Source organism: Pseudoliparis swirei, chromosome 9 (assembly GCF_029220125.1).
Source record: "Pseudoliparis swirei isolate HS2019 ecotype Mariana Trench chromosome 9, NWPU_hadal_v1, whole genome shotgun sequence".
Classification (NCBI taxonomy): domain Eukaryota; kingdom Metazoa; phylum Chordata; class Actinopteri; order Perciformes; family Liparidae; genus Pseudoliparis; species Pseudoliparis swirei.
Window position 1 is genome coordinate 22,631,238 of NC_079396.1, and position 24,996 is coordinate 22,656,233.

The following is a 24,996-nucleotide window of genomic DNA, read 5'->3' on the forward strand; positions in this document are numbered from 1 at the left end:
GAGTGTTGAATTGTTAGTGTTTTAGTTGTATTTCATGTCTTTGTACTCGCTCTCCCTCCAATCTTACACACAAAGTTCAGTCTAACTATCCTGTTGAACCAGTGTCTTCTGCAATGCATGCATCTTCGAGTGCACCCTTTATTTTTTGTTTTAGTTCTCACCGAGGGCATCGTAAGCCCTATTTTAGAGGAGCTTCGGTGAGTTGAGTGAGTTGAGATAAGTGCAAGTGAGGGAACCTAAGTAGACAGGGACTAATTAGGGAATGGGCAACAGGTGAGATGGGCATGAAGACCAGGTGAAGGTAATGAGGGACTAACGAGGGAGTGATCAGAGGCAGGTGAAGGGAGTTGGACTGACGAGATGGGAAGCAGGATCTGGAATGATAGTTAGTAAGACAGGATGAAAACAACTAATACAAAAAGGAAGATGTGGAGCTAAACTGTTACAGTTGATAAATGTTGAGAGTCTCCTGATTGTTGTTATTCATCAAGGCAGATCTCATATTCTCATTCTCAACAGTGAGCCGATTATTCTCCGAACGTTCAAGGTTCAGATAGTTATCAAACCTGATCTAGTTGTTATCCATCTTCTCGGTCAGAGCCCTGACCGAGGCCTTTGACTTCCAAAGGTCATTCTTGAGTTGCTTATTTTTCCATAATAGGATCTTCTGAGTCTCCAAGGTGGTAACTTTCTTCTGATCGATTATGCAGGGGTTCTGCGCGAAAGCCTCTGGCAGCTGCATATCTCCAATCAGTTTCTTGTTATCATCCATCATCTCGGTCAGAGCCCTGACCGAGGTCTTTCTCGAGTAGCTCAGTTTTCCAGGCCTGGATCTTCTGAGTGTCCTCGCTGGTGGTAACTTTCAAATAATGGATTATGCATTATCCATGATTTGAACCTGGCAGGGTCTATTCAAACAATTCTTCTTCTTCTTCTTCTTCTTCTTCTTCTTCTTCTTCTTCTTCTTTAATGGCGGTTAGCAAACAACTGTTTGGTGCTTTAGTGCCACCAACTGGTATAAAGTGAGGGTCAGGATGTCTAGTATTTGCATTATAAAAAATAAAAAGATTTAAATATTTTTACATTTTCTAAATCTCTTTTTTGCCGTGGATGACCACCTTGCATTATTAAAAAAAAAAAACTATCTAGCCGTGGATGACCAAATATGGCGAAACCAAAGAAAGTGAAGAGGAAGTGTGTCTGTTTGATTAGCAATGACACTTTTGCCGTGATGACGATTATAATATATATATATACATATATATGAATATATATTTATTTATTTTATTCCAGACTCATTTGTCGATTAATCAACAAACACAAATACAACCACAATATATAAAATACAAACCAATACGGAGACACAGGTACAATCACTGCAGTTAAAAAGTCACAACATACCGACTCACGCAGTTGTTACGTATGCACACTTTTTCTCTCTTCTCCTGTCCTCTCCATGTTGAAACTCACGAACAAGCTGGTCTGCGTATGTAAAGTATATTACTTTGTTCTAAGAAAGGAATCCGCCGTTATATTATTAATAATATTGTGACTACACTGATTGACCAAGCTTGATTAAGACTGGTAAAGTTGTGGATTATAATAAGAGTGGCTATACCTGAACATTTTTTTAAATTATTCTGTTATAGTCTTGGAAGCTCTGTTTTATCCTGGAGTTTGTTTAGATGTTAGGAAATGAGGGAACAATGGTAGTGAGCAGGAGGTCTCACATGTGCCCTTTCAATAAATTAACATACATTCTTATGATGTATCTCAGTGATAGTGTCCAAATGAGCATAACATATCACTATGACCCTGCAATTCTTGTTTTATCAGATACTGATACTGAATGAAGCAAAACTACAGAGCAAAATCACTTTCTGATTGAACAAATCTTCGAACTGTCAGAAACAATGGCTACCCGGAGCGGGCAAAGATAATCTAATTTGCCACGCCGCATGGGGTTTAGCCCCCCCCCCCCCCCTTCTTTAAATCCTACAAATGCCCCTGGTTCGAACCCCTGGTGAAAGAAAGAGAGGCGAGTGGCGTGATGCCGTTTAGATTGTGCCCTTTGTCCCTTTTAATCGATCCCTAAAGACCCCGATTGAACTGACTTGTGATCTTGAATTGCAATACTTCCCCTTTAATCTCTCGCTCTCGCTCTCGCTCTCGCTCTCGCTCTCTCTTTACTCGGGCTGCAGTTAAGATGTGAAACCACAGTAACTCACAGGTGAACAGCAGCACGCCAGTCCACCCTCCTCCTCTCCTCTTTTCTTCTCCGCTGCTGCCAGGCAGGCGGACACAAGCACGAGCGGAGGGGAAGAAAGGAGAAGAAAAAGAAGCTCACGACTCACCACCGACCAGAAAAGCCCACCCATCTTGAAACCCCTTTTTTCAAATTCTAATTCCAGAGTGGAGAAAATCTTCCTGACTTGACCCGAACCTCTGCGGATTTAAAAGGGCACACGTAAAAGGGCAGCGAACGAGGAACTCTTCATACATGAGCCGGGAGTGTCCAGAGGACTCCTCTCTCTTCTCGCTCTCCGGGTCTCCTCTTGTTGGGGTGCGGCGATGACGCGTGCTTCCCTGGACTCGACCAGCGCAGGCTGATGAAACACTTTGTCAATCCTTTTTTTCTTCTGATCCTCTTTTCCGTTTCCTTCTTTGCTTTACTGCACCCCAGGAAGAAACCTGCAACACATCACCGCGGCGAAAGTTCTTCGTTTTGACATTTGCGTTACGCATGCTTTCCGGTGGCGCGCGGCTCTCGGGTAAATGCGATCACTTCTAGCCCGTCTGACTTTTCCTCCTTTTATTTTGTTCATCTTCTAAAGAGTGATCCAGACGTATATCTCATCATCTGTGCACCGTGAGGGATGGCGACCAGACCGCGCCGAGTCCACGAGTGCTTATCTTCACTATCGCGCACGGTTCGGATGGACGATGACAGCTCGTGCCACAGGTGAATGAGCATCGGATCAGTTTCTCTCTGTGTCCCGAAGCTTGTTTTTGTGTGACTCCGGCGTTCCGGATCGAGCTTGTTGCCTCCAGCGACGATGGATCTCAAAGTAGAAGCCGAAGAAAGGGACACGCATCCACCTCCACCCGTGGAGGTGTTCGCGCACAGCTCCACTCTGCACGGAATCTCTCACATCTTCACGTACGAGCGCGTCTGCATCAAGCGCTGCCTCTGGGTGGTGTTCTTCTTGGGCTCTCTGACCTTCCTGCTGTTCGTGTGCGTGGACCGGATCCACTTCTACCTCGAGTACCCGCACGTCACCAAACTGGACGAGGTCACGACCCCGATCATGACGTTCCCCGCGGTCACCTTTTGCAACCTGAACGCGTTCCGGTTCAGCCGGGTGTCGCGCAACGACCTGTACCACGCCGGGGAGCTGCTGGCCCTGCTCAACCAGAGGTATACAGCCGGTTCCCAAGGGTCTTCTGCAGTTTGATGCTTCTTCTTCATTATTATAAGGTCCATTGTTATTGTTAATCATGTTGCATTCCCTTGATATCAAGTACTTTCCTTCAACCCTCCACCCTTTCCCCCCTTGTCATGTGGATATGTGATCAGTGGTGGAATGTAATACATTCACTCAAACTTGAGGTACATTTACTTTAGTGTTTCCATTGGAGGCCACTTCTCCAATACCATTCAGAGGGGAATGTTGTACTTTTTTACTCCACTGTCAGATTTATTTGACAGCTATGATACTTTGCATATTAAGGTTTAGACACAAGTCCCACAATGTTCTCGTGAAATCTGTTTACGAATGTAACTATTAATGCAAACTTGTATAAATTGTCTACATGTCAACCAGCAAGAAAAAAATGCTGCTTACACATTACTGCATGAGTAATGCTATAACACTCACAGGGGCCACTTTTTTTTTCTCATTTCTCTTAATTTTGCAAATATTTCTTGTATACAGTATATATATTTATATAAAATAAATAAATATATATATAAATATATATATAAATATATATATATATATATATATAGGACTTTTTACTTATGAAGGACTATCTTCACAGTGTTGTAATTCTACCTTTGCTTAAAATGGGACCATAAACTCACGCTTACAATGTTTACTGAGGTCATAAATCAAGAAAGAAGTAGAGTCATTTTCTCATAGACTTCTATAAAATCCGACTTATTTTTGCAACCAGAGCGGTTTCCCCCTGCTGGCCAGTCGAGAGAATGCAGAATGACAATAAAATACCCCGGAACCTTGTTGGCAACACTGGGCTGGGTTTGTCTGTTGGATACTTCTTTCGAAATCCAGCGTACTAATGCAGGTTTCTCCAATGTTCCCAAGCTTTATGTAAACGATCTAAACCCTTCGTGCACTGGCAATTGTATCTCCCGCTCATCCAACAAGCTCTAATAGTTTTTACCTCGTTGAGCCATTCAGTGCTTGAAATAAATGAGGCGCTATAATCACGGCAGCTGTCTCGTCGGTGCAGCTGAGGGCTCTGGAAGCTGAAGCTGGGAGCCGCATGTACCGCATGCACAAGAGGAAAAGAAGCAGCGTCTGCTTCCTTAGATTACAAGTGAAATGACGGATCTCTGTCAGTTATGCATTTAAATGTCTGTAACTTCAACAGAGCTGAAGACAAACAACTCCATTATTTCACAGTTAATCCACTCGGTTTCAGTGCAGTCATAGAATCTAACGTCTCTGCATAGTTTACGTTGATTAGGTTCATGCACATGGCTGTCAGAGAGAGAGAGAGAAGCTTGGAAAGTTGTTTGAAACATGTTGCTCCCCATGTGGTGTCATAATATTGTTCCAAATGAAAGATGGAGTTATTTCCCACCTTTAGTGGCCAGTGTCTGTCATCTGAGTGACGGGGCTGAGATGGCTTGAACCTCCGACAGCATGTCAGTTAGCGTGATCAAAGTGAGCGCTCAGCACACAGCGCTGAAGGCCTCCGGTGGCTTCGCTTTTTGTTGGATATGCAGCCAACTTTCTGTCCTAAATATTTAATGAAGATCCCAGTTCGAACACTAAAATTAGCTCCTTTCTTTTTCTTTTTTTTCTGTGACGCTGGTGTCACTGATGATCAATACTTGCCATCTGGATTAAAACATAACAACATTTTATGAATACATCTCATAATCGCACATTTCCGGGCAGCAGTTCACAAGACGGGGGCTGACTTTCCTTCCCCCGCGTACTCGTCTCAACTCTCACCCTCTGAAGTCGGTTTAGTGCTCGTCATGCGGCCTCCCTCGGGCAAAGCATGGAGGTGATGCAACGGCACACTTAGCGGTTACCCCCCCCCCCAGAAATGAAAGCGCCTGTGGCACGAAATCCATTTAAGACTGTTCTACGCCCACTTCCCGCGCGTTTTGGAGTCACTGGTCTGGGAAATGTCTCGTGGCACGATATTTAAGCGGCACGCATCCTGAAGCGTGAGCCTTGGCCGACACCGGCGGCTCGTTCCTCCAGGGGTCTTATCTCCTAAGTGGCTTCTTGGCGCGTTTGTCCACGACACAAACAAACAGCGGGGATGCGAGTGCCTCTCCTTAATTGAGCTCCACGGATCTGCCATAATGAGGCTTAATTTAATCTCAATGTCACAAAAAGAATCCTTGAACTAATTCCTAAGCATGAATGAGGATCTTTCATGATTTCAGTATGCAGCATACGTGACAAGCTCTTCTTTAAATAAGGGAGAATCTCATTTGTTATAATGTAATCCCTAAAAACATATTCGGTGCAGCGATACTCACACTAAAGATCAATAAAAAACCGTATCCATTCACGAGTGGCGACATTCATAGGAGACAATTTCATTTGAGGAAGTCTTCTGGAGAAAAAAACCCCCAAAAAACGTAACGCAATTTGCTCTTTAATTGGTGAGTCCATTAAGATGGTGACATTTTTAATAATGGCCCAATGGGGGATCACACGAGGGTCGAGGCCGGGTGCATTCACGGCGATTCTGCTCTCTTCTGATACGAGGCAGCGTGGTCAGATTTGTGTAAGCTCCATTAAATAAAAAGACATTTCCTAGTGCTGCGTTTGATGTGGGTTGTGTAGCTCCCCACTCCATCACTTTTATTCCTTATGTAGTTTAAAAAAAGGACTGGGGCTGGCGATGCAGACATCATGAAATATCAAGTGTAACTGAACACACAGATATCATTAATGTGCACATGTGGAGCTGTTACCATGCAAGAAAAACTCAAAGTATCATTAGCGATAAATATATGATGAAATATGAGCTAATACGATGGAGAACATTGTATTAATGTTATCGTAAGACAAGGAAATACAACCCAACACCTCAGTATTATAATGTTAAACATGTATAGTGACTTTAGGGAGAACAGATTAATCGCATGAAATTTGGTGGGATGATTGGTTATTATCCGGGGACCATTTGATTAGATTTTTGGATTGATCGGGTCAAAGGTCAAGGTCAAGGTTATGAAAAAGGTCAAAATCTTCTTGAATCGCATGAAATTTGGTGGGATGATTGGTTATTATCCGGGGACCATTTGATTAGAATTTGGGATCGATCGGGTCAAAGGTCAAGGTCATGAAAAGGTCAAGATCTTCTTTTTACCATAGCGCAGTCAATTTATATCCAATTGGCATGCAACTAATGCCAAGATGTTCATAATTCAATGCCCAATCTTGTGATATGCGAAGGTATGTGCTCTACCGAGTTCCCGTTCTAGTTATAACTATATTTCTAACCCTAACCTAACAAACAAGTAATACCTGCATCTGCATCTCCCCTTGGCTCACTGCTCTCGTAGACACGTTTTCAGCAACAACCAAAAATAAACTCTTAAACTGCAGACAGACACTTTTTTGACACCAGCTGGTGAACATCGTGCAGCATTTAGCAGCGAAACTTCCAGATTATTTTCCTCAGGAGTTGGTAGAGATTAACTTTATTTGCCAGGTGGCCGGGAGCACCACCCCATATGAACGATACGGTTCCTGCTGGATGTGTAGATAAGAATAATGCAATGTTGTGTTCATAGTTTCCGCTGCCCCCAGGTTTTCAGTTATAGCTGTTTTAAATCAAAGTACAGCTGAATCATTAGTTGTTATTAGGTCATGAACTAAAGTATTGGACAAAAAAACATGGTGACCTGATTATTGCACTATAAAAAAATGGATTAGGGCATCACCAAAGTGATCAGAATTCATTGTGAGAGGGACATGAAGGTGTGTACCAAATGGCAAGAGAAGAAATCCGATGATATAAGCATGAGACGTAAAGTCAAAGCATCGTGAACGTATGAAGAAAACATCATCAGGACAACATCATTGTCTGTATAAAATGTTATGGTAATCCATCATCATCATTGATTTTTGCTAATATCGCTTTAGAGGAAAAGCCAGAAGAGTCTCCGGGAGTCATCATCTGGGGGAGCATGAATGTCATCTAATGCTGCATGTTCTTTATCTTTTTATGGAGGATTCAAAATGTATCTAAGTGCCTGAAATAATGAGCGGAGATACTCAGAATGAGTTAATTCACTCACATGATTCCCTTAAAAACTGATTCTTGAAAATTCGATATTTTCTTGCCGTAACTTTAATTTTTAAACATGTTAGTCAGACTTGCTTGGAAACTTCAAACTTGATATGAGAGTCAAACGAAATGTTCTCATGGACAAAAATACTCCAATAAAGATAAACGCATCTTTTCTCCCAGTTTGAATTCAGTTAAGTGGGAATGGAGTTGAAGTGCAGCCTGAAGCTGTCTTTATGGGCCCGTACGGCTAGAGCTTCATTACGTACTGACGTCACAGCGTCACACTCTGCTACCGCCATCAGGCCAGAGACAGAAAATGCACCCAGAAAACCCTCCATATATTTGTGCTCAGTTTTCTGCCTCTTGTGATTCATTCTGGACTCTATTATTTGTAGCTTTGGTTCAGACGGGGAAAGGTTGAGATGAAGACTCATCAACCTTCAATCGTCACGGCGATCGTTCACTGTGAAGTCCTGTCCAATGAAAGTCCTCCATCCGGACCACCTTTTTTAAAATGTACGGAATATTTGGTTGACCTCTCCTTCTGGTCTGTCGGTTTCTCTCCCAGGTACGAGATCAGAGACATACACCTCGTGGAGGAGAGCGTCCTGGAGAGCCTCAAGGTCAAAGCCGATTTTCACAATTTCAAGCCGCGACCCTTCAACATGCGGGAGTTCTACGACCGAACCGGCCACGACATCAGCGACATGCTGCTGGCCTGCCACTTCCACGGCACCGAGTGCAGAGCGGAGGACTTCCAAGTGGTACGTTGTCTCGGCCCCCCCCGAGACCATTTGATCACATCTTTCTTAATACGTAATATGCAAGTGAAATATAACATTTTTGAGACCTTGCCTAAATTCTCTTTACTACAAACCTCTCTAACTTTGTTCAGCTTCACTTCTTCAAAGTCAAACTTTGCAGAGAGACTGCTCACGTATGGTGCTATAATCTGGGTTAGTTTAGAGTTTTGCACTGCATCCTTCCAAGAGATATTCATCCTGAAAGTGCTTTTCATTCAAGGCGAACCTGAAACTTCTATTTTTGCTGTGTTTCATCTTTATTTACTGTCAACCAGTGACCAAAAGGTCACATGGGTCACCTTTATTATAACAGCAACATTATTCAAATAGCCTTTGTGGTAGAGGAGATACACCCTTTTTAAATTTGGGTATGTTTCGAGCAGAGGTACAAAATAAGTCGTTTTTTAAAAGGTTAAAGGATTAGTTTGTTGATTATCAACAAATCCTGCTGAAGACCAACAACAACAAATAAGTCATCCTGCCACTGTCACCACACAGCCACATGTTAATGAAATTAAACATAAGTACATTATATCCTCTTTTTTGACATATTTGTATAAGCCGTCTTCTTCCGTCTTCCGGGTGGCGCCTCCCATAGCAACGGTTGACTGACATTTGAGAGTTGTGGTTGCTAAGGAATGAGGACCACGTCACAGCCCTGTAAAGGTCACAAACGCCGATGCAAGACATTTATTTTCCCTCTTTGTCAACAACAGGGAGGGAGTTTAGTGAAGCACAGCACATACGTGTAGTCACTTCATATCAGTTCATCCTCTGTATGGACGGACTGGTTATTAACCTGCGACTGAATACTGTCGTGGCCATTTGTCCAGTAAATCTAATAAAACTATCAATCTAGTTGCCACTGACGCACCGTGGGGGTTTTGGAGTTGACGCATCAAAAAGAAAGTAATGTCCATTTCCGTAATCCATTTTTCTTATAATATATTTACTAAAAAATAAAATAAAATAAAAAATGTTGACACTGCCTCTCGTATGCTGGTAAAAAGCTGCTGACACCTACATATAACCACAGGTGCCCAGTGTCACCCAATCAGGGAACCAATCAAAAAACTAAATATATTTAAACAACAATCACAATGAATTAAACTAACGTAAATATATTTAAACAACAATCACACTGAATTAAACTAACTTAAATATATTTAACCAACAATCACAATGAATTAAACTAAACTAAATATATTTAACCAAAAATCACACTGAATTAAACTAAACTAAATATATTTAACCAACAATCACAATGAATTAAACTAAACTAAATATATTTAACCAACAATCACAATGAATTAAACTAACTTAAATATATTTAAACAACAATCACAATGAATTAAACTAAACTAAATATATTTAACCAAAAATCACACTGAATTAAACTAAACTAAATATATTTAACCAAAAATCACACTGAATTAAACTAAACTAAATATATTTAACCAACAATCACAATGAATTAAACTAAACTAAATATATTTAACCAAAAATCACACTGAATTAAACTAAACTAAATATATTTAACCAACAATCACAATGAATTAAACTAAACTAAATATATTTAACCAACAATCACAATGAATTAAACTAACTTAAATATATTTAAACAACAATCACAATGAATTAAACTAAACTAAATATATTTAACCAACAATCACACTGAATTAAACTAACTTAAATATATTTAAACAACAATCACAATGAATTAAACTAAACTAAATATATTTAACCAACAATCACACTGAATTAAACTAACTTAAATATATTTAAACAACAATCACACTGAATTAAACTAACTTAAATATATTTAACCACCAATCACAATGAATTAAACTAAACTAAATATATTTAAACAACAATCACAATGAACTAAACTAAACAAAAAAATATCATGAGAAAAAAGCTCTTCTAACATATCAAAATATATAACCTAGATAGGCAATGATTAAACATGATTACTTTACAATAAAACTAAATAGAAATAGGTTGTAATGCATTTTACAATAAATAAATAAAAATGTCTATAGTGACGAGCAATCCGTACGTATACGTTTCTCCTTTATAGACAAGAAGACGGCAGCACATGAAAAGACCTTCACTCATTCATTGTTGCTGAGCAGTAACATTACTAGCTAAAGACATTTAAGAAGTGCGTCCCTACGGTCCATATTTGGGAGGATGCGCCTCGCTGTGCTGTTTGTATACGAAGATAAAGCCAGTTTGACAGTTGTAACGCAAACATGTGTTATTAAGTATACTTAATCAATAATGTTTGTAACTACATCTTTTTAAAGACCGAATAAGAATGAGAGTCAAAATAGACTCCAGTTATGCTGATTCCTCACATCAATAAATCACAATGTGTTTTTGGAGTGGATCCCACAAATGCAGATAGTCCACAACAAATGCTCCTCTCAGTCCTGTTTGAGTAACGCTGTCCCCGCGTTTCAGGAAAGGATCACAGACAGGGGAGTTGGAAAGTAGAGGCGGATTAACTCGTTGGTTTTGGTCAATTCACAGATTATCATTATTTTTTACAATAAGAAGAATATTGAATATCACAAGTCTTTTCTTTCTTCCCTACATATATTTTTTGTAATATATATATATGTTATTATGCATTTTTATTCTTTGTTTGAATCGCAGCATGCAGACAACACTCACTGTATAAATCATAGCACTATCTATTTATAGCGAGTTAAAGAATGATGAAACCCAGACAGCGGAGAGAGAGAGAAGCTCTGAGCCAACGGAAGGGAGCAGACTGTTTTCTAGGTTACTTTCCCCTAACTGGGGAAACCTGCTGGGATTGTGTCTGCGGATGCTGCTGGTTTCAATGGAAACTGGTGTGAATATACCTCACGGTGCATGTTGTATGTCTTTTTATCCCCAGAGCGTGTTTTTCAGATGAAAACATCCGAAGTGTGTCGAGTAGATTTTTCAATCTCCTAAAAAAATATGTTGCATGTATTCAATTGAATCCCCACAGCTGAGTGAATGTTTACATCTTCCCGTTTCATCTTTTCATTATCATGTTCCTGAACTCTCAAAGCAAGAGGGGAGGTATCGTGCCGCTGGTCAAAGAAGCCTTTTTTTTCTTCCCGTCTCCAGTCCACTCACCGATTATATAAAGTATGCCCCTGTTGTACGTTTACTCTGCAGCAGAAACTACGGGCTGTAATGCCTTCAGCCGTAAAAGATTTGCCGGCGCACCCAGACGTCGTTGCCAATGGTCACTGGCATCAGACGTGGGTTCTTTAATTTGGAGCTGAACATTGATCATTCCACACGGCGGCTTCACTCAATAGATTGGATTAAGTGCGCCGGTATTTTATCTTTCCACCAAGAAGAGTCATGTTTTATCTCCGCTGGACATCTGTGGTTGTAGATCCTCTTTTATATATGATTATATAAATGGTTCTTACCTTGATTTAACCGGCAGGGATGTCAAAGAGGATAGCTGTATTTTATTGGGCTGGGGGGAACATTAATACACACATTCATATCCACGATGACACCAAAAGAGGAGCTCAACACGCAGCCTCCTCCCACGGCACGCTGCAGTGTAGTGGCTTTGAAGTGGTCATTTCTGCTCATGGGCAATTTTTTAGAAACGTTCTCACTCACCCAGTGAAAGAGAAACTACCGGAAGCCGCTATGCAGTTTGAAGTAGTGATATCAGTGTGGATCAACTCCGTTTTTAGACGTCTCTGTCGCAACTCTGATGTGTTTTGGTGTCTTTACAACAGCTCCTCTTTGAATTTAGAATCATTCTTGGGACTCTTGCTGTTTTTTTATTATTTTAGCCTGCACTGAAAGAGACTAAAAGTGGCCCATAAACGTGGGAACTCGTGAACACCGCCTATAGTTTCTTCGAGGCCACACCTGTTATAATACATGCATTTCTTACATTCAATATCTATCGCATTTTTTTCAATAGAATAAACTTTCCTGTCTTTAATCTGATTTTCTTTGTGTGAGTGTGTGTGTGTGTGGGGGGGTGTTGAACACTCGCAGTGACGTCTCGCCTCGCGTCAACCCAAACAAGAAGGACTCCAACATCAGTCTGACTCCTAATGAGTCACAGCTGCTTGATGACTTCCTCATTCGCAGCGTATCAAAAGACCGTGACGCTCATCACGTTGCCGTCGCTTCAGCGGCTTTCACAAACAGATGCTCTAAACCGAACGTACGTTTGAGCGAAGATGTGTTCACTGAATTTCCGTCGGATGGATGCCAACATTTAGCCGAGGGGAGAAAGAAAAAAAAGGCCGAACTGCAAAGTCACTGACTTTTAATCTTTTAACTGAACTCGAGGCAATTTGAGTCACGAGCGATTTGTAATTTCCAGACTCATTACTCTTTTTTTTTTACTGCGTACATTCACTAAACGAGTCTACGACTATACTTCCCCCAACATGATCGTAAATTTGAATCGGCTGCAACATTATGACAGTACGGCCTTTATGAAAATTAGGATTTTCTCCGTTGCCGTTTCACACCCATCAACCAGATGCTCTCCGACTTTTCATTCTTCCCTGACTCCTCCACCCGTCTATTCACCTGTTCCACGCTCCCTCGTCAGCCCTGCTCTACTTCCACCAGCTCCTTTCCCCCCAATCAGTTGCCAGTTGTCATGCCTGCCTGGCTGACATTTTTCATTCTCAGCTACTTTCCTTTGGTCTTGCTCCCCTCACCAGGAAGCCTCTCTCCTCTCTCCTCTCTCCTCTCTCTACCGGCGCTCTTCTCCTCTAACCAGTGAACTTTCCCCGGCTGCTTGCCTCCCTCCAGCTGCTGCCTGAATCCAAACCTCGTCACAGTTTCTTTCACTGCGGTAACAAGTTAATTTTCTCTCTGGGGAAGAAAAAAAGTCTGTAAAATCTTTATTTTTAGCATTACACCCATTTACATTTTTTGCCAGACCTGTGCTCAGTGTTTAACAGGGCGGCATTTACTATTACTGAGCTATTTATTTTCGTAGATGTGTCACAACAATCATTTAAATTGTGTGGAAATGCTGCCGATCCGCTTTCTGAGATGCATTTTGTTACTAAATACATTTCAACCTTTAGTTGAGCTATAGAGCAGCTGACCATCTATGGCAACGTTTACATGTGTTTTTAGTACTTTTTGAGCACACATCAATCTCGCGGATGGACGTTTGACACGGCAGACATTTTGACTTGTGCCAGAAGGAGAAACACAGGTGTAAACTATAACGGGCACTCGGTAGAGCGCATGCCTTCGCATATCACAAGATTGGGCATTGAATTATGAACATGTTGGCATTAGTTGCATGCCAATTGGATAACAATTGACCGTGCTATGGTAAAAAGAAGATTTTGACCTTTTCATGACCTTGATCTTGACCTTGGAGCCGATGAATCCAAAAATCTAATCAAATGGTCCCCGGATAATAACCAATCATCCCACCAAATTGCATGCGATTCGGTTAAATACTTTTTGAGTTATGCGAGTAACACGCATACAAATATATAAATAAATACACGGCGATCAAAACATAACCTTCCGCATTTTCAATGCGAAGGTAATAATCTAATGGATGATGGCAAATGGATGACTCGAACGATTTGTTTACGAGTTGTTCCTTCTACGGGAAGATTTATAACCGTGCAACATAACACGGCCTCAAATCAGTTTCTTGTCCTCAGAAGGAAGTTAAAACACGAACACACAGAACAGTTCCCTGCAGCGAGAGGTGACGATCGCGGTTCTGCGGCACGTTAACGGCGCCGCAGTGGCTGGCGGAGCACAGAGCTCGTGACTTTTCCCAGATTGGACTCCAGACAGTCTTCTGGTTCTGAGCATACGCTCCCGAAACATTTGCTTAGTTCTGCCTCAATAATTAATTTCTGCAGTGGAATGTGAAACGCATACATATGCACACACATGGAAATAGCTGTTTATAATGCATCTGTGTGTGTGTGTGTGTAGTCCTAACACCCCCTCAAGCATCGGATTGACCTTTCCATTTGTATGTGGTAATTCCTTTATGTAGCTCACAAGTCCTTGTTTCTTAAACTGTCCTCCTCCTCCTCCTCCTCCTCCTCCTCCTCTCGGCTGTGATGGAGCAATTTCTCTTCTCTTTGAAGAGCATTGCGGCGTTCGGGGAAATTGCATCTGGCCAGAGCGTAGGAGCAGCAGAGAGGTGTTCCCCTTGGAGAGGGTTACGGCCTTTTAGTTCTCCCCTCTCAAACTTCCCTTTGTTATCTACATCGGCTCCAGAAAACTGGAAAATGCTCGTCCTTTGAAGACCGTCTTTGATGCATTGCATTGTTAATCTTCGCATTGTTTCATTGCAAGAGTGCTCGATGAATAAGACAAGAGGTTATATCCCAACTGGCTGTTCTTTTGTGAGAAGATCAAAAGAAGAAGAAAAAGAGGTTGATAAGAAATGTACTTCTGTATGTGAAAAGAATATTCAGCACTCGGCTGAATTGAAAGGCTCGCTTCTTTAAAAACAGAAATAAAGCCCCGCCATATCGGTTGGAAATCAAAAGAGTGATCGCAAGACGCCCCGGGGGTAGACTCTTCCAAATGATGGCACGCACAGAAGGTTGACAGCGCCTTGTCATCTCCATTTTTATGCATCTTCACTGCAAATATTTCCCCCTCTCCTGAAGTGGTGTTTAATAATACACCGGTGTGATGACGAGTGGCCCCCGAAAAAGGGAGCTGGATACGATATCTGTTTGGATAACTGTGCACGCATACCTGATCGCTTCAAATGAAAAACGCGATTCACTTTGACAGGATCGTTCTGAGATTTTAAACTTTTAAAATCAGAGTTTTCTTTCAAAAATAATTCTTGGAGGCCGTTCACATGTTGCGTCTAAAATATCCAACCGCGCACACTGTTACTAAGCAACCAAAACCTTCATGCTGAGATGATGATGGTGGTGATTATGATGATGATTATTAAGTTACAATCATTTTGCAGGAAGCCTGCCTGACTCAACGAAACAAAGTAAAAAAATAAAGGGATTTCCGGCATTTAGTCATTTTTCTCCGACCTTTCCAACCAGATGTTGAGAAATCCTCGGGCAAAAAAGACGGTGACGCAAGTGAAACAGCCTGTGGGACAGATTGTAAAGTTCACGATTAACTTCCTCTCCATATATTTACTGTCGTCTGATATTTATAGAAGATAGAAGAAGATATCTGCCGGCTGTGATTGGTTGTTCCTCGTCACATGACACATGGCAGTGAGCCGGAAACGAGGAAACAGCTCGCTTGACTTTGCCCACAGATAACAAAGCTTATTTTATTACCTCTAAAAGTCACTAATTGACAAATTATATCTCGAACGAAATTGCAATTCAGCGTTGAGATGAACTAGCCAGCCGCTAGCTGCAGCTCCATATTTACAGACATGCAGTTGGAAGCACTCCTCTCATGGAACTCAGAAAGTGAAATCCCCAAAACAACTCACAACCGCTTCAAAGCAAGAGAAGGCAGGATTGCTTTTGTTTTCTTTCGGCGTTGATGCTGTTGTTTCTTTCCTGCGACCCGGATAGTTTTATTTAATGAGACCGGTCGGGCTCATGTGACGTTACCGTGTTCCTTCACCCAGAGAGAAAAAAACCCTTTGAGGAACGGAGAAAATGGCTCCGGCAGGTTATTACGGAGTCATCGAACGCACCCTTCTGCTCCTCAACAGTTGCAGAGAATCATCGCTGCTAATTGGACTCCGAGGAATTTCTGAAGCAGTCGGGTGAAGCTGTGCTTCTAAAAAAAGAAACACTCACCAGTGAGCTCCAGCAAAAAGTGACAGGCCCGCCTCCTTGGTCTGATGCTTGGCCCTCTTTTGTTTGACAGCTCGGGGGGGGGGGGGGGGGGGTATAGGCGTGCGTCTGCGAACTCCCCAGCTCACCGCTGTGCTGTCGTGACAGTCGTGTTATAATCGTGTTATAATAATGTACTCTGATCATGTGAGACATGCTGTACCTCGAAGAAGAAACAAGTGGTGTGAGGCGTGAAAATGTATAAAGGAAATCCCGTTTCAGAAATGAAATTCACTCGTATCTCTATTATGTCACAGTTTCCTGCGGTCGCTGCTCATCGTTGCGTAACACAGCCGACAGACAGCGACTTTGATGTCAAATAAAGACGTAAAGGTGAAGTTTTAGGAAGTATGAATACGCATTTTAAAAAGTGATGCCGTGAAGTGAATCCAATGACTGTCATTGAAGTTGTCATTACATGATGGTATAATTCGAATCTTGCTTTAGTCGGACTCTGCTATCTTTTGGGGGATCTGCTGTTATCCCAATATACATGGCAGTGAGTAATTCGAATCATTGGCCGAAAACATGTCATATCTGATACGATAGGTGGCGCTGTTTTCATTACAACTCGTGGTGATACAGCCATTTCCGCTTGACCTCTTCACCACCACCAACAACAACCAACAACAACAACATCAACATTTCGAGAAAGATGGCGAACAGAGAGCAAGGCGAAGCTACATCCCTCGACTATTCTTGCATGATGTTAATAGTGACATTATCGTCTCTTTCGACTCTTTCGACTTCCGGGTCACGACATGGGAGGGAGGGGGGAGGAGGGCGGGATCTCAAGCATGCGCAAAGACGCAAAGTCCAGTTCCTAATCCAATTCACCGTTACATGCCGCGATAATCGAATTATCAACCGGATCGGATCGAGTTATCCAGGGGTGTTAATCGGATCGTAGTCGGACCGCACATAGTCGAACAAAGGTGTTGACATGAAACGGATAATTCGATTTCAGTTATTCGAATGCATGTAAACACGGTCATTGAAGTGCAGGATCGGAAACATGTCCAGTGTGCTTCCACGTCTGAGCGCTGGTCTTCAGCCACGACCTGAACCCTTCCAGAAGCGACCCGGAGGGTGACGACGAGCTCTCTGACGGCTCCGGCCGAGTCGGGAACTGGAAAAGAACCAGACTCCTCCGGTGTTGGGGGAGGGGAGGACCAGCCCTTCTTTTCCCCTTGGCAAGAATACACTGAGGCGCGCATCTCCTCTGAGTGTTGCGGCCTGAAGGGATAGATGTGAAGCACGCACGCCGCCGCCCCAAAATGGCCGGCGGCGTGCGGGTCAGCACAGCTGCGCTGCGCATCTTTGGCCCCGGAATCTGTCGCATCCTCCTGCGCTGGAGCCAGCAAAGTTATGTCACCTCTCGGTCACAGTGTTTATCCTCGTTTGTTCCCCCCCCCCCTTCCCCCCCCTCCCGTCGATGTCCGCTGCGTTCCTCCTTCATCTCGAGCCCTGTGCCGTCGTTCATCCCTCACATCGGCCCCCGTGGGCGTGAAGATCCTCATTAGGTTTTCATGTGGTGCTCTCTCCCCTCTCCCTCCTCTCTTTGTATCTCCCTTTTCCCTCCCTCGCTCTCGTGCCCTTTCCTTTTGTTTTCTTGCTCCCCTGACTCCCCCCCCCCCCACCTCCCCCTTTAGCTTTTCGACTCAGGAGCCAAGAGTTTTCACACGGAAAAAAAAAAGAAGAAAGAAAAAAAGCATGAATAAATCTCGACGAAGAGCTCCTGAGGTGAGCACATAGAGTAATTAGTGCAGAGGACGTCACCCAAACGGCCTCTTAAATGTATTCCCACCGCGGTAAACATACAAACACACTTTCAGGATTAAATTAATATCCGGCCCCAAAGTGCTGAACGAGGGCTATTTAGTGCTGAGCATCTCCAAAGGCTGATCATGGGCCGGAGTAACCGCATTACCACGGATCAGCAGGTGACTTCTCCGGCCTCGTGACGGAGAGTGAACCCCGTGCACGAAAGTCAACTGTCAGCAGCAGGACAGCTAAACGCAGCAGGAGTGCCCGAGTGCAACTTTGTCGAGCGTATGCCGGGAGATATTAAACCGCAGGAGGAGGAAGGTGTTTAGGAGATGACGTTATTAAAAGAGCTCCGGTCAAAACTTCCACATTCATGGAATCATTTCAGGAATGTTGTTAGCTCTCAATTGCACCTCGTCACATTTATTAATTGATACACTTGCAAACCTGCTGACTTTTGCTTTTGAATGTCCATTGTTTTAATTTCTTTTAATCAGTTTTTTAATGCTCAATTTAAATTTGCACCCGATAACCGTTTGATGGGAAAGAGCTTTCTGTCTTTTTTCTGTCTCTTTGTGTGCCCGTATTAACAAAAACACTTTATATGCCATTATAGGTTCCCATCCCCTTAAGACTGGAGGAACTGAGGTGTTTTAGGAAGTAGTTGGGGGAAGTTTAACCCTCCTGTTACCTTCACATTTACTAACATATTTTACCCTCGGGGTCAATTTGACTCCAGCAATTAAAACCTCCAGAAAATTATTAGAATTAATATTGTTTCCCAAGTTTAAGTGTGAGGTACTTTATGTTTGTTTTGTTGACTACCTAAATAGCCCTTTAAATAAATAAAAAAGTTGATATTTCTGATATGTTTGACACAGTGAAAAACAGCCTGGGGTCAAATTGACCCCAAAGAACACCGACATTAAACATTGAATGGGGTCAAATTGACCCTAAAGGTGACAGGAGGGTTAAAGCATCATCAAGCGCAGGTGAAAGCAAAAGGGAGGATGGAAGAAGACAGGAGGAGTGCAGCATCTTTCACAGGGAAAGGAATCAAATGCAAAGAGTGAGCTTTGAAACGTCATCAAAACAACCCAAAACAAATGTGTTGGTCTCAAACCCCCCGGCGTATCTTATTCCATGTCGTTAAAGCCACGCGGCGTCTCCGTGACTCCAACTGGTTTCTGGTCGGATCAGTCGTGCTGCTCAACTACGCTCTATTTGCCTCGGCCCGAGAGCGGGAAACACTTTTCTCGAAAGACATTTCGGATGAAAGAAGGGAGAAGAGCAAAAAAATATATTTTTTAAAAGCATAGATGGGCTGAAAATAGCCCGGGTTGTCTGCGCTGCTCTTCACATGGATTATTTATCCCGAGGATTAGTGCAGGTGACTTGAAGGCGGGGCTCTGTGTGGGCTGGAGGCCGGCTCACAAAGGGCTAGCTGTGATGGAGAAAAGGAAGGAGGAGGAATGATGCTGCAGTTTAGACCACCAGGCTCCTCTGGACTCGCTTGACCCCTCAAATGAGGCTCAGTTGTGTGTTTCCAGAGGCACAAGGGCTTCAGATAGATGTGACAGAGAGGCTGGGAAGTCAGTGGTGGAAGTTAATGAAGTGCATTCATGAATATTGTTTCTTTTTGTTTTGTTCAAATCTCCACTGTATTTATCTGTTTTCCATTTAAAAACACATTTATAATACACAATGCGTTGGCCTGCTGCCTGTTTGGCTTGTGACCCCCGACAGAAGAAGATGTCTTGGGCTCTTTGTCGTGTTTCAGATGTCTGTGAGTTGTTAGCCTTTCCTTGTCTGGGTCCAGATCCTTGAATCTGGCCACTCTACCGAGTTCAAGTTGACTTCTGGCATTGTAAGATAAGAAAAGGAGCGACGGGCGTTCTAACGATTAGCCAATCAGCGGCGTTGTCGTTGTAGGTGCTCACTATTGCCCGACACTGCGCCATTCAACCAGTTGCGGCTAGTGAATTTTTTTGGGGGGGGGGCGCAGTTTAAATATCACTCAACAATGAGAAGAAAAGAGGTTTTGAGTAGGATATTGTAAAAAACAAAGCTTTATTTCAAGAACACACCGTGCTCAACACTGTCCAATAACAACTATCAACACACTGTAACTTTGGGCATGGGAGGTTCAGAGCAGCTTTAAGGAACATTGGGTTGGGTTTCAGAGGTTTGCAAAATAAAAGAGGTTCAGAGCAGAATAGAGTCAGAAAGAGATCACATGTTACATTGGGTGACAGAGCAGACCCACTACTGTAAAGAAAAGTAGCCTCCTCTCTTTAAAGTGGTCACTTTAAAGTCAATCATGTCTGTAACCAGCCTGTTTCCATTATTCTTGAGGGAATGTGTCTGTTTTTCAGAACTTCTTCGTTGTGTTTCGATGCCAGTTCGGTCTCCTTCTGCTGACTGTAAACAGGGTTAGCTTCAGGCTGTTAGCGAGTTAGCTCCATGCTCTTAGCTAGATAACTGCGGTAAGATTCGTGCTTGACACTTGTCTGCAGCTCTTTAGATCCCTCACCCCGTTGTAGTCCAGAGAGTTTCAGTCCCTTTGGAACAACAGACAGGGGAAATTAAACAGCGCATTACTCACTGAGCCTCCAGCTGACAGCTCCGTTAGCAACCTGCTCCTGTAGCTCCGTGGAGCTCTCTGGCTGAGGGAACGATCTGTCTCTGATCTGCCGTATAGTCCAATCACGTGAAATAATAAAACGATGTCATTGGCCAACGAGCGCACATTTTTGCGACCCAAGATTCACGTTTCATCCGCCAATGAGAAGCCGGTCCTTGCCGAAACGACTGAAATATTTTCTCGATGCCGTACACACACGTTAGATCGCCTCGAAAAAGGGGAGGGGCTTCTCTCCGTGATAATGGCGATATATTATATTTTTTCACATTAACTTAAGTGGTTGTTGACAGGCTGACGGTCTCCCACACACATTTAGCGCGTCAACACGGTATATTTACTATTTAAATGATTTGGCATATAACGTTTTTTGACAGGATGTTTTTTTTTTTTTTTTTTCATCTACAAATTTTAAGAGGGGCGGCGCCCTAGCGCCCCCTATGGACGAACCGCCACTGCGTTCAACCTCTTTTATTCCTGGCAAAACCCAGTGGGTACGCATCAGTGTCGACTTAAAATGCCGTTAGGTTCACGGCTGATACGTTTGTCTCTGGTGATTGGTTTGGGATAATTGGCTGGGACCCAGCTCGTATTGCTGGAGAGAAGGGAGGCGAACCAGAACTAGGACTCAGCGGGGCTAACTGTCAGACCCTGCTGCAGTAAAATGAGCAGTTTTCTTAATGTGCAATACCACTTTCGTCCACAGGGGCCGCCAGAATCAACACCAAATGAAAGTTCCTCTTGGTGACTTTAAGTACAGCAGGACTTCTTCTACCACTTTGTGTTTGTATCAGATGGATCAGGATCGTTAAATTCTTAGACGTGGTGTGCAGGGCACACTAAAGTGTATGTTAAAATCAAGACGGCTCTGTACGTTTCCATGGTTACCAGTCAGACTGAATTACCATCACAAGAGTTTTTAATTTGATGAAACGACACCCCCGTGAAAACGTGAAATATCGGATTTTTATATTCTTCTCAGTGCGAGTGTGATATTGTTTTAATGAAGCGCAGTAGCACCGAGGTGCAGAATATATGAGATGGTGTTAAACACAATGGAAGAAATGAAGCTATGTGGCAAGAATCTAAGAGGGTATCGAGTCAGATGCACAGGAATACACAAACGCGCACACACACACACACACACACACACAGCAACTCCTAATAAGTATTGTCGATCAAATGATCCTGCCGCAGTACAAACAGCTGTGACGGAGACACAAACACATAGAAGAGGAGAGAGAGAGAGAGAATAAACACACGTAGACAGCCGGCGGCTCGGTGTGCGGCGAGGTCGGAGAAACGGACGAGGTGAGAAAAGAGCGATGGGAGCAGTCGTAGTGGCAGGTGAGGACGTGGGCTGCGGCCGCCGTGGGTGTGAAACACGCCGCAACGGAAAGGAAACGGAAGGACAAACGGATGAAAGAAAAGAGGGGAGGAAGAAGGAGACGGAGGGCGCTGGAGGCATGTTATTTAGAAAGGAATAAGAAAATTAGAGGGTTATAATCAGGAGGTTTGGAATGGAAGGAGGACGCGCTGGGAGACGGGGACGAGGAAGTCTGCATGTCTGACATCGGCACAGACATTAATTTTAATGTGCAGGACAAATCCTGCATAAATGTACTCTGCTCATATCAAAGATGTGTCTTTGCCAGTAGGACCAAACCACAGGGCTCATATGCAACACACACACACACACACACACACCAACTCAATAAGCCTTGTTGCAGGAGGCAGTGGCATTCACAGCAGCAGCAGCAGCCTCCCGGGACAACAGCCAGGACACTGATTAGTATTTCCTCCTGGATGTGCTTCTGCACTTTTATATATCAACCTCAGATTGGCATTTCCCCCACAATTACTGAGCTAATCAGTTTACCAGCGCTGGACTGCATCCTGAGTTTGTGAACTTGTTTCTTTTATTTTTTACTTTGTAATGTGTCTGTGGGAAATAACGGCACGTCAGGCAGAAGCCACGACGGTTCACACGGGGCCCATGAGTTGATTTGTGTGTGTGTGTGTGTATTGTTGATTGGTTGAGACCTCGGTTGCCCTCGATGCTGCGCTTATCATGGTGACATTTTGCGATTACGGCAACAGAACACGGTGCAGACTGTCAGGAGACGGATAGAAAGGCATTTACAGGCTGTCAGCGGGGGGGGGGGGATGACAAAATGTCCGTGGAGACTGTTCAATAACTAATTAATAACGTCTGACGTTCACGTATTGGCTCAAGTTATAGGGATTTCCCACGAAAGATATGACAGGTCTTGTTCAATGAGCGCAGAAGACAAGTTACCGAGATGTATCTTCACAACGTTTAACTCACGATGCGCTTTCGGTGTCAACCGCTCTGCACAACCTTCACATGTGATTGCCTTTCTCCGTCAGACGTACACAGCAGTTTAGCATCTCTCTGCCTCCAATGTTTATTTTTTACGGCCTGCATCTTTCGCTGTTGTTTCTTCAGCCCCGCCTCCCTCATCGGGGGCCTTTTTGCTCGCAGGGGGGACGATGTATTCAGCGGGGAAAAGCTCTAAAGACCGACGGGCGAATTCACCAAACATTTACGACCGCCGATATCGCCATGAATTGCGCGTCGTTCGCAACCGTACATCCGCCCCGTCTCGAAGGTCCGGTTCACGGAAGATATTGCCCTATCGTGAAACCACAGCGCAATCACGCGCTTCAAGTTTTTGCGGCAGAGAGAATAATAAATATGATTTCATCCGACCGTGAGCTATACGGAGAGCTGCAGAAGCATTGCTCCACACTTCAGGAGAAGAAATTTAAACCTGTGGTTGGGATTTAACATCCCAGTCGGTCAGTAACCTTGGGGGGGTGGGGGGGATGGGGGGAATGGAGGGGAGGGGGGGGGGGTTCAATTGCACGCTTCCAGACTTCAGAAGATGGCATGATTTAAAACAGGGGACAAAAAAAAGTCCTTATATCTTATTCCCACCAACTATCTGAAGACGTTAAGATTTCCCCCGTAACTGTGGCAGATTTGTGTGAATTTGATTTTTTTTTTTTTTAATGAGGCTCATTTGCATAGAAAGGGGAAAATGGTTCCCCCAAAGGTAATAGCCGGATTCAAATGCATGCAAATAGCACAGGAGCACCGAGACACTATTTGCATGGCAGTGCAATTTAAGGGGTGCATTTCACCCTTTTTTTTTTTTGGTTCCTCCCCAGGCAGTACAACGCCTGTCCAGCACCAACCAGCAGACTGTTGGCAGCTAGCTGGTGCACATTCACCGTAAGATTCGGTGGAGAGAAAAATCAGCGTAAAAAAGGAGAGTGACTATCAGACGGGTATTCGTCAAGTGGACACAAACAAGACCACAAATGAATGCTAATGTTGCTTCGCGTCTGCAACAAACAGGTTTGCTGTGTCAGCGTCTTCGAGGTGATAAAATGTCAGCGGCTTGTTTACGGCCTTTAAATCCATCAAATCGAGTGTAAATAAAAGGAAAAAGAAAACTCATAAGGGGATTGAACAGCTCCCCATAGTCCCCGTAAAGTGGAGTGTATTTCTCCTGTGCTCCTCCATTGATCACTGAGTATCACAAGTCCTCGCGTGTGTGTCTTACAACACCACATGCAACTGAAAGTCCACTTGACCTCCAAGTGTTACACCTGTTATTGCTCTTTAACACGTGAAAGTTCCACGTTATTCTGTGACTTCACACACCACCAGTGTCAGATGAGACGGGGTTAAATGGCTCTGATATATAAATGTGTGAGCTCATTAGAGATGTAAAACGATGACTTCTCTCATCAAAGTGAGACACGAACAAAGATAGTGGAGAGAAAGGAACGTGTCAAACGCGTCATTTGAAAGATGAGACATTTTCCTCCGTTTCCCTCCCACGCACTCATTTCCGACATGATGCAACGGTCGTCTTTGTGCAATGAAATGAAATTAAACGCATCCCTCATGCCACTGTGCATCGACGTCAGGTAAAACTAACATTTAGCGAGTGATGTTCGGATAACCAGCCGGAATTGAGGACATCAGTCACCAACGACGGGTATATCTTGAGAAGCTAATTGGCTTTGCGTGTCGTTGTTTACTCTGTGCCTGCCACTGTTTGTCTGCTGCTCCGATAAGCGGAGTCGCTAGCCAGAGAGACCAATAACTTTGTACGACAAGAATGTATTTTTTCTTTTGTCATTAAAAGACTTAGAAAGAAAAGTCGTGGAAATGACGTAGAAAGCTTAGTTGTGGAAATGACGTGGAAAGAAATGTCGTGGAAATGACGTAGAAAGCAAAGTTATGGAAATTACGTGGAAAGAAAAGTCGTGGAAATGACGTAGAAAGAAAAGTCGGGGAAATGACGTAGAAAGAAAAGTTGTGGAAATTACGTGGGGAAAAAAGTCGTGGAAATTACGTAGAAAGAAAAGTTGGGGAAATGACGTAGAAAGAAAAGTCGTGTAAATGCCATAGAAA

At 43.3% G+C, this 24,996-nt stretch overlaps 1 protein-coding gene across 1 annotated transcript in view; it reads left to right on the forward strand.

Moving 5' to 3' along the window:
* Positions 1–2,317: 2,317 nt before the first annotated feature.
* The window catches only part of LOC130200158 (acid-sensing ion channel 1-like), a 57,432-nt gene continuing 34,753 nt past the window's right edge, over positions 2,318–24,996 (forward strand). Inside the window, exons 1-2 of the mRNA XM_056424190.1 lie at positions 2,318–3,418; positions 8,081–8,276. Of these exons, the coding sequence (XP_056280165.1) occupies positions 3,057–3,418; positions 8,081–8,276 (558 nt within the window). The 5' untranslated portion in view covers positions 2,318–3,056. The remainder of the gene's footprint in view (positions 3,419–8,080; positions 8,277–24,996) is intronic.